Source organism: Stegodyphus dumicola, chromosome 5, assembly GCF_044657685.1.
Source record: "Stegodyphus dumicola isolate Sdum_Otavi_A_Nest chromosome 5, ASM4465768v1".
Lineage (NCBI taxonomy): Eukaryota > Metazoa > Arthropoda > Arachnida > Araneae > Eresidae > Stegodyphus > Stegodyphus dumicola.
The window spans coordinates 99,646,967-99,658,108 of record NC_140772.1 but is presented as its reverse complement, the minus strand read 5'-3'; the positions used below and the strand labels follow the sequence as shown (position 1 = coordinate 99,658,108).

At 32.2% G+C, this 11,142-nt stretch overlaps 1 protein-coding gene across 1 annotated transcript in view; it reads left to right on the top strand.

Moving 5' to 3' along the window:
• The first annotated feature begins 2,161 nt into the window (after positions 1–2,161).
• Vps50 (vacuolar protein sorting 50) overlaps positions 2,162–11,142 on the top strand; it is an 85,273-nt gene continuing 76,292 nt past the window's right edge. Inside the window, exons 1-4 of the mRNA XM_035359134.2 lie at positions 2,162–2,463; positions 4,214–4,288; positions 5,962–6,075; positions 6,255–6,326. Of these exons, the coding sequence (XP_035215025.1) occupies positions 2,419–2,463; positions 4,214–4,288; positions 5,962–6,075; positions 6,255–6,326 (306 nt within the window). The 5' untranslated portion in view covers positions 2,162–2,418. The remainder of the gene's footprint in view (positions 2,464–4,213; positions 4,289–5,961; positions 6,076–6,254; positions 6,327–11,142) is intronic.

Below are 11,142 nucleotides of genomic sequence, written 5' to 3'. Positions count from 1 at the left end.
ATCTCGTCAAGCGACCAGAGCGCTAAGACGAAGATTAAAGTCCAACACAAACGACGGAGATCGCAAAACAGGGTGGGCCAAATACAGCAGGCAAAGTGCAGTTTTTAAGTAGAAAATCACGGAAGCTAAACTCAAATCTTGGACCTCCTTTTTCACCAATAACCAGAATATTTATGGATCACTCTAAAAAATAGCCACTTCAAAGATTTTCAAACCGACGCAGATACGCACCCCAAATCGTATCCATATGCACAACAATACAACCTCACGGTACAAGTCTTAAACAACATCCTGGACTATATGTTTCCACAGGGCAACAGCGACGAAGACACCCCAGAGCAACGAAAATTAAGAAGTCCATTAATCCACCAAGCACCCCAGATGACAGTCAATTTACAAATAGTGGAATTGCTGCGTCGAAATACTCAACAATGCGAAGGCACCTGGTCTAGATGGGATTTCAAATCAAGTTTTAAAGATAATCTGTAAAGTCAGCCCAAAAATACTCCTAAACCTTTACAATAAAGGTCTTAAAAACAATTGCTTGCGCACTGCTTCAAGCACGGACAAATCATCCCGTTCTCGAAGAAAAACAAACGAAAAAAAAAAGAAAAGAAAACAGAGGATCTTTGTTCATACCGACCAATAAATCTACTACCAGCCATGGGAAAGCTTCTTCAACAACTATTGGTCAATAGAATAAACTACCATATATATAAAGACAATAGAATAAGTTCCAATCAGTATGGATTTAAATACAAAAGCTCAACCACTCACGCAACAGATATATCAGTCTCCCAAATACAAGCAAACAAAAGCATTCGGTTCTCCTGTGTCTTGTCCTGCAAATCCTGCAAAACGCATTCGACTCTCTCTGCCGGCCAGCTGTTAAGCAGGCCCTCAGAGAGATGCAATGCTCAAGAGAAACCTCTGCCTAACAATTAACGGACTATTTCAAGAACAGACAAAGCGTAGTAATCTACGACAGTACCATAATCGCCAGAAAACGAACTAGAAGATGGCCCCCAAGGGTTGTGTATGAGCGCGAACTTCTGGAACATCACCTTTAATAATATTATCGATCATCAGTGGCCAAATCACACACGGATTGTTACCTTCGCCGACGATGTTGTCATCATAACCCAAGGATCTACACGAAGACAACTAGAGGAAAACTGCAACACCACCCTTAATATACTCAACAACCTTTGTCATAGAATAAAACAAACATCACACATAAAATCGCAGGTACTCATAGTACATAAGCCAGTGCATGAGATCTTGAAATCAAACCGAATATTAAATTTCGAGTGTTATGGCAAGATATGAAAAGTGTAAAATTTCATTTCATTTCATTCCTATCATAAAAATTGATAAAAAATGTCTCAAATTTATTCCTACAAATATTGACTCTAGACGTATGCATCCAGTTACAAAAAGTCTAAAAATAGAAAATTTTATGTAACTTCTGCACAGTGATTGAGAGGGCTGTATGAGTAGCAAAATATAATATACCCCTGTCTCTATAATCTCTTGTTTCTTCAATAGAGGGCGCCAGTAGCTTAATCCTGTTCAATCATTCTTGTCTGATCTAATCTAATCACAATATCTTATGTCATTCATTTGCGCTATGGCAGCTGAGGATGATGGTTCGGTAGAACCATCGAAACTAGTCCTGTGAAAATTTATAAATATAAAACTGATTTCTGTTGTTTAACTTCTGAATTAATATTTGAACACTATTTTAAAATTGTTTGTTTTAGTTATGCTGGCTGAGTTGTGGCATGTAAAGTCCAATCTGTCAAAAATCACAATTAAGGAATAAACAGTCTTAAAATTGTTTGGTATGTCCGAAGCCAAAAGAATAGCCCTTTAAAATGTTCGTAAAATTTCGGACAGTTCATCTAAAACAATGTTGGGTCAGTTTCGGCGCATTATCTAATGAAAAATAGAGTTAATTAACTTCGACGTCCATAAGAGGCTATTCGCACTTTAATTTGCTTATAATTGAATAAAATCTACTTCCAATTATACTTCATGATAATTAACGAGAAAATCTGTGAACATTACCCAGTATTTCATTGACAATAAACGCCTTGCAAAGTCATTTGTATTGGGAGTCAGGGAATTCTAACCTTCTTGTTGGGAGTGGGAGTTACCCTCTTGCATTTATAAATTTAGATTTGGCAATACAAATTTGCCGTAAGTTTGCTCTGTACTGCTACAAAAACAATCAAGGAGTAAATAAGAGTTACCAAACTTGAGTTTTTAGAATGCAACTTACGGAATTTTCATTTGCGCGTATATACTAAGTATCTTTAATTGAGTAATTTAAACTAATTTCTTTAGAACGTCATGAATATTTCGATTACTTTTCATTTTAATTGTATAATAATTAAGAAACTATGAATTTTTGCGATGGAATTCACTAAGAAAATTAAATCTTTAGTTAATCTTCGTCAAGTAAGTACTTCTGATTATTAAATTTCGTCAAATATGTGCATAAGGATGTGAGAGATGTGTTTTTAAAATAAATATTGTTATATAGATTTTTTTTTTTTTTTTTTTTTTTTTTTTACTGTAAATCTAATTATGGTAACAGTTTTTCACTCATATTTTGAACTTGGTGAATGTTTCGTATACAGTGCTGTTAAGAAAATCTGCGAGCAGTTGTAGTGATTATGGTGCGGGCACTTGAGTATGATACAAGGAAAGCGGCTTAATAATTACTTTAAGTAATGCATAGTTGTTTAAAATTTTAAGAAGTACTCTTTTAACAAATAATCGAAAAAAATAAGAATTGACAGTCAAAGGCCTCCTAGTTGGGTATAATTCACGGTAAAAATAATTGTTATAGTGTAAAATTTTTTCAAAAGTTTTTCTGTCCATTAATTATTTTAACTTGGCTTTTCAGCTCTTTTGCTTGTAAATTATTTAAGTTTTTGAACTTTACATATAAAAAAGAATAAATTTATGAAATTACATGTAAAAAAAGGAGAAATTTATGAACTTTGCATATAAAAAAAAAAAAAAAAAAAGAACTGCCATGTGAGTCAGGCTCATTGAAATTTAAAAAAGTGGGAGGGACTTGAAGTGTGCATTTTAAGGGAATGGGTGCCCAGTTTAAGCCAATAATTTGTATTCACTCCCTTCCCTCCTATGGAAGTGCTTCTATATCTGACTTTAAGTTTAAAATTTTTCTGCTTAAATAAATGTGATATATACTTTTTGGTTATATTATTTTTATGCAATTAATATGTAAAAGAAATTGTTTTCATGTCTTTCTTATGGTTTCAGTATTAATTTATGATGAGTGTGCAACAGGTTAAATCACAGCAGAACTTCAATAAATTGAATTAAATGTCAATATGTAAAATTTGACATTAATGTTAGCTTCTTCAATAAGTCTAATTTTTACTTATTTTTTTCCTGCAGTTTTGATTTATTTAAATTTGATTGTAATGGTTTATATGTATTGCATACTTGTGTAAAGCTTTGTATGATTTAAAATTGGTATTTATTCTTTTTAACAAATTTTTTTTTTAGATAAAGCATTTGTTTTTCGAGTTGATTAAATGAGTACGGAAGGAAGAAAATGTGTGAAAACACAATTTTTCATTTTATGAAATAAACATTGTGAATTGTAAGCATATTCTCGTATTATCCTTTCCTGAAAATCAGTTTTTGATAAATGCTGAAAATTTTCAGCAATGTTTAAGATAGCAACTCTGCTTCTTAAAATGGAAAAGGCTGACTGCAGTTACAAATGACTTCAAGAAGAAAAACTGATAATAAATATAATTTAGACAGACATTCATTTCTTTTCTTTCTTTCTTTTTTAGTTATAAATGTTATTTACATGATTTTAACTGCAACATGTTATCATTATTTCTTTTGCTGCTTTTCCAGCCTTAGAATTCTATGCTCTTGAAAATAATATACAGTTTCTTTTTATAAAATAAATCCCAGGTTTTAACCCAATCCCTACCTCAGACCAAATGATGGAATAAATGCAATTTATAATCTAATGGCTTTTGTGAGGAACTAAATATAAAGGGCTCTCGAAAACTTTTAGCTATGCAGTCATTAGTACAAAATCAGAAGCTAAGTATAAGATTTCCAGAGATTGGATGATGTATAAACATTCATATACCTCTTACTTGAATTAAAAAGTGAATTACTCTTTTTTTTTTTTTTTTTTTTTTTTTTTAAGGCTAGTCGTTCATCTGTTGACATACCTGAACCTGAAACATATGAACCAGAGGAAGCAGTGATCACACGAGAAAAAGTGAGTTTCAAAGTATTTAATGCTAGAATATCCACTTTTATTAAATTGTAGTTTAAATAAAAATTACATTATTTCAGATTTTTCTAGTGTATTTCATAACTACAGACATGTGATATAAAATCTAGTAGTTATAATCCTGCAGTCTTTTTGTTATTAAATATTTTGCTGTAAATATTTATACACATGAAAAATTTATGTCAGTGTTACATAATTATAAAAAGCATATGTAAGAATTAAGTATGCTTGGCTCTCTTTCAAATATAAAATAGATATTTTGAAATATATCAACAGTATTTTGGAAATATTTCATGTTGTCAAATTGTAAAGTTAAAAAGATTGAAAATCCTCATAAATGCAAAAAAAAAAAAAAAAAAAAAAAAAACAGTTTCTGGTTAATTTTGCTGAGGTAAAAAGCATGCTACTGACAGCATTCATTCATTTTTCAGAATTGAAGAGTTCAGAGTCTGGAATCTGGATGTTCAATATGTGAAATTTAATGCTTTATATTTTTGTGTTTGATATTTTTTCATAATAAAAAACATGTCAAAAGTCCCGATTCGTAACTTCACCTCGGCACTGATACCAACCCGACTAATCATCATTTACTATTTTTTGCTTTCATCACTGTATGACTATCAATGCACTGTGGCTTTAGAAGTGACTCGTGCAGTGATTTCTAAACAATTTTATTGTTATTTTTTTTCATGTAAGTAATTGAATACCAAAGAGTAACTCTTTACATTGACATTGCACTGGGCAATGATTACAGACTTCAGCTAAAAAGTGGAATTTTAGAATTTAGATATTCAGCTAACAGCAGAATTTTGAACCCACATATATCCAGACTGCATATATCCGGCTGCCAAAATGTGTGTTGCTGGCCATGGATGAACCTTAATTATATGTGGAAATTTATTTATTCAGCACTCTAATAAGACCATATGTGGGAAATAGTCATTAGCGTAATAAATAACAACTAATTCAGAAAAATAAGGTTCTCAGTTGGCAGTTCTAAAAGCAAAAGTCAAAACAAGGTACCCAGCATTGACCAATCATCAAAAGGCTGTCTTCCATCATTACAATGCTCAGCCCCACATTTTGATGAATGCCAGATAAAAACTTATTGTAAATGGCTGGGATGTTTTGTGTCAGCCCCCATATTCACCAGACCTTGTTCCCTCAGATTTTCAATGCACTCAGGTTTTTTTTTTTTTTTTTTCAAATTCTCTGATTAGCCTGGAGTTCATTTCTTCGGAGACTATCAAACCGCACTTCAAGAACTTCCTTACACATTAACTTCAGACATTTTTAAAGAAGGGATTTTCCATTTGCCTTAAAGATGGCAAAAAAATCATAGAACAAATGGTGATTCAGTGAAATTTATCTTATGTTTTTAAACTGCTTTATTTATATTTATCGTCAAAAACCATAGACCTTTCCAAAGGACCCAATTAATTCTAAACTGTTATCATAATTTTCTTTAATCTTGCAGATGAGGTGGGATAAAATAATTTGATTTAGGAATGGATATGTGTGCATGTATTCGCTTCAGAATAAAATATTGCATTTTATTTTAAAATGATCTTTCTTTCTTCTTCTTTCCCTTCTCCCCCATCTTTCTTTCTTTTCTTCTCTTTCTATATATGTATTAATATTTTTATTATCTATAAAAGGAAACACCAAGTAAAAGTTTAAATGATCCTGAAGTTGAGCAAGAAATCCTCGATTCAATTGAAGACATTTTCTTTTCTGATGAAACTTTTGATGCCAGTGAATACAAGCTAAGAGTAATATTTTCTTAAATAGTTTATTTATACACAGTATTTTAAATACAACTATTTGCATTCTTTTTAAATGATTGTTTAATTATGAAATTAAGTGTTATGACTTAATGTCGTAATTAAACAATCATTTTAATGTCATAATTAAAAATAGTTTAATAAATTGTTCCTTTTACTGTAAACAGAAAATTCCTGATGTGCCAGACGTAAATGAAATTCACAGTGACAGAGTGCAACTGGCATCCCAGTTACATGTGGTAATGTATCTGTTTCTGTCACACTTTATTTAACTCAATTATATATATGTAGCGTTTTCAGAAACTAAGTACCGTTTCATTCTAGCGCCGTCGCAGCGCTGTGGTAGGCATCCTGTGCATGCGCACGAGTCTTTCTTGTTCACTGACTTTCAATTGTCGCCATTTTGGTTGCTCTATGTTGTGTTTTCAGTTTGCTGTGCACATTCAAAATGTTTAAGACAAAGTTCTCCCGCTGACTGTGAGATTCGTGCCATGATTAAATTTTTGAACACAAGGAATGTTAAACTGTCCGAAATTTATCGTCAAGTGACAGAAGTTTACGGTGAATACGCGATAAGTGATGGAATGGTGAGAAAGTGCCTAAGAATGTTTAATGCAGGTCGAACAAATGTCCACGCCGAGGCTCGAAGTGGTCGGCCTTCTGTTGTCACCGATGATTTGGTAAGGAAAGTTGATGAAGCAATTCATGAGAGCAGACGCTTCACAATGGCAACTCTTTCAGAGGCATTTCCACAAATTTCACGTACTGTTTTGTTCGAAATTGTGTCTGACCACTTGAATTATCGCAAACTGTGTTCCCGATGGGTTCCAAAAATGCTCACTGATGTTCACAAGACAAAGCGACTTGGTAGTGCCCTGACATTTCTCTCGCGGTACAGTGATAAGGGAGAAAACTTTTTAAACCAAATTGTGACAGGTGATGAAACTTGGGTGTGTCATTTCACACCAGAATCGAAACAACAATCGATGGAGTGGAGACACACTCATTCTCTGAAAAAACAAAAGTTCAAAGTAACAATGTCATCACAAAAAATCATGTGCACTGTCTTCTGGGATAGGAAAGACATTTTGCTTACAGAATTTCTTTCCAGAGGTGAAACCATTAATTTGGCACGATATTGTGAGACTTTAACAAAACTAAGGCGTGTCATTCAAAACAAACGAAGAGGAATGCTCAGTAAAGGAATTGTGTTGCTCTATGACAATGCTCAGCCCGATACTGCTGGTGTCACTCAATCGTTAATTCGACATTTCATTTCATACACAGATCACCTGCTGTACAGCCCGGACTTGGCGTCGTCCGACTATCACTTGTTCCTGCACATGAAGCGCGAGCTTGGTGGCAAGCCCTTTGAATCTGACGATGGCATGAAAAATGCTGTGGAGTCGTTGTTATCGAAACTGGCGGGAAGTTTCTTTGACGATGGTATACAAAAACTGGTCACCGGCTATGACAAGTGTTTGATCATTGGTGGAAACTATGTTGAAAAATAGTTTAAGACATGTATTTTCATGTAAAAATAAAATTGGATTAAAAAAAATTGTTTTACTATTTTTTTTTTTCAAAACGGTACTTAGTTTGCAAATACGCCTCGTACTTCTGTGTATTATAAAAATTCATGCATGGTGTAGATAAAATGTTTTAAGAATTATGCATAAATTTAGTAATTTTTGAGTGTGAATGAATTTATCCATGTTTCAAATACAAAATATATTCACTGGATGTATGTCTATGATTTTCTGGCATATTAATGTAACAGAAATAATTTTATGATAGGAATTCAGTGAAATTTAAGTTATTATTAATCAGAATTTATATTTTAAATTATCCTGGAGCTTAATTTTATCTTTACTGAAGTTTGCAGTTTTTTATGAAATTTTTTCTATCGCCTCTTTAAAGTAAATTGCTCTATGTATTTTACTAAATCTAGGTAAACAAAAAGTGGAGTATGTTATTATATTAGTCAAAGTATGTAGCTTCTCTTTTAGCATGTCTGCCTCATGAATTATTGTTTAAAAAGCAAAGAATTTGTTTTTAAAGTATTATTTTTGTGTTTTAATTACTATCTGCCATACAGTTAACCCTTTAAACCTCAATTTTTTAACCTCCTAAAAAATGCTGATTTTTATATACTAAAAGCTGTACTTGTAAGTTTCTAGTGTTTCCTTTTGATTCTAAATGGCAGCAATTCCCTATGAGTGCTCAATATTTTGTATTTATGAACTTAATGTACCTTCTTTCAAAGTATTATATTTGACAATTCATAAATTCTATTAGAGGGGGGAAAAATTCAAAATCTTCAAATATATGACATATACATGATGAATCTTATATATTTACTGCATTTCAGTCAGAACTCACAATTAAAAGAAGATTATTTATATGATTTTTAAGACTGGTATATAAAATATACTGGCGTCCATACTGAGGGTACCACGCCAATAGATGGCAGCACCAGGCTTCTTTGTGAGATGACAGCACCGGGCTTCTTTGTGAGATGACAGAACTTCTTTATATTATAATTGTTTGTGATGTAATGGTTTGTTTATGATTAATTTACAAGTTTTTTTTTTTTTTTTTTTTTTTTTTTTTTTTTTTTTTTTAAAGAAACACTAGGAGTTCCCAATGTACCACACAGTATCACATGGAGTTACAGAAATAAGTATGAAACAGAATACAAATTAAACCGTAAGAGAAAATCTAAAAAAAAAAATAAGAAGTATAACAAAATTTTACAATGAATTGACAAAAATTGTTAAAGGCACTTCTCTCAGAAATAAATTGGTAAAATTCTGTAGGCCACTTAATATTAAAGTTTTTCAGTCCCAGTTTCAAGAGTTTTCTTTCTCTCTCATATTTAGAACATAGATGAAGCACATGTTCCACATTTTCCTCACCACCAATGCTACTTATCACAGACAGACTCTGGGCTCAACATAAATCTGCACAGATAATTTTTGAAATTTCTGTGGCCAGTAAGAAATTGGGTCAATTTATAGTTTGTGGGTAAGTGATGACATGACTATCTCATTTTGATGGAAGAGAAAAATCTTTTAGTTAAGCTCCTTTTATTAGAGCTAATGAATTCTTGGTTATACAGCTTCACAATACTTTCATACATGACCTTCTTATAAAAGGAATTAGGGATATTGACGAAAGTGTCAATTTCATGCTTGGTGGCAGTCTTTACAAGAAAATTGGCCCATTCGCTCCCAGCAACACCTGTATGATCATGAACAAATGAAAATGAAACTGAAATATTTTTATCTTTTAGGTTTTTGTGTTTGATTTTCGATGATGATATTATTAGAGGAAGAAATACATTTTAGGGTCTTCAAAGATAATAGGGAATCAGTACAGATGAGATAGTCTGAAACAGCACTATTTTGCTCAGAGATCCATTTGATGGCGAAGTTTAAGCACAAAAGTTCAGCTATAAAAATGATACATTCATCTCTAATTCTAAATTGAAAGTGCTTAAACTCAAGACCATTTTTGAAGACAACAAATGTGAGACCAACTTTGTCATCAATTTTGCTGCCATCAGTATAACAAGTTACAGGCGAATCATCTACTACTTGTTTAGGATTCAATATTATATTTTTGAAGGATGGAAAGTTTATTGACCCTGTGCTAAGAATGAATAAAAGTATTTTAGTTTCTTTTTATTCTTTGTTTACTCCACTCGAGTTTCTCATTTTTGTTTAGCTAAAATTATAATTTCATCATTAAACTCTTTCCTGGATAAAGACTCATAGATTTCAATATTGTTGTGTAGCCTCAAAATGCTATACAATTGTAGCCCTGGAAGACACCCGCCGCTTCATGTTTTTCAGAATTGTAGCATGCAGCAAAAATGATAAGAGGTGATTGACAGTTAATTTGTCATGTGGGGGGGGGGTCACGAGATCTCCACAAAGATGCTGTGATAAGATTGCACAAAATGAAAGCTCACTTACAAACATTAGAAATAGAAGTGCACTTTAGGTCTGTCTGTTACAGGAAACTACTGATTTTAAAGCATGCTTTTATGCCTTAGAGCAGCGGTTTTCAACCTTTTGACTAATGTGTACCATCTAAACAAAAATTGAAACATTTTAGTACCACCACTACATTTTACAATGATTATTTTTCAATTTCTGATTATAAATATTAAAAACAAATATATTTTGCCATTTGCGCAAGCTATTGGCTATATTAAGTGTACACACATTGTAAAAATTGTTTACCATTTTAATTATCAAAATTTAAGATGCATTAATTCCAAAATTTGGTGTGAAATTTGAGCCTGTTTAAGAGAGATCAATTTCTTATGTCTGGTCTTATTTCACATAAATTTTACCCGTAAATTAGGATCCACTTTAAAATTTTCTCTGTATTTCTTTTTCAAATAAAATGCGAAAGAAAATACTGTTCGCACAAATCGGTTGGGCAAAAAAGGGCAATAAAAATTTAACAGCTTTGTTTGAAACGCCTTTCAATTCTTTTTTTAGGTTCAGCCAAAAGTTAACAAGTGTGTTATTTTTGGAATCTTCAGTTAGTGTTCGATCACAGGGAATTTCTATCAATTGTTCTTTTTCTTCATGAGATTTTTGAATTTAATAGTTAAAAATACTTTGTTTCTTTGTGTACTACCTGTTTTACTCTTGCATACCACCAGTTGAGAACCACTGCCTTAGAGTATCATCTTTGTTAATTTCAGATGAGAAACTAGGGAACACAAGAAATTTTCCCCCTGGGTTGAGATACAAATACGTGGTTTTCAAAATAAGTCTTCACAGCTGGTAAAAGGAGGGAAAATATTTCTGAGGCCAGTTTTAGATACAAAACATTTATCTTTGGATGGGGAAAAAGGGGGGGGACAAATATTTGAGTTTTCTTTAGTTTTGATTGAAATAAGGGCTTATTATAACATCGTTTAACAGCTTTTCTTCCTGAACAACATGATTTATTACGACCTATATTTACAAAAACTTAAAAAGGGGCTCTTATGGGGCCCAATAATTGAAAGTGTGAAGGACTATTCTTGTTATA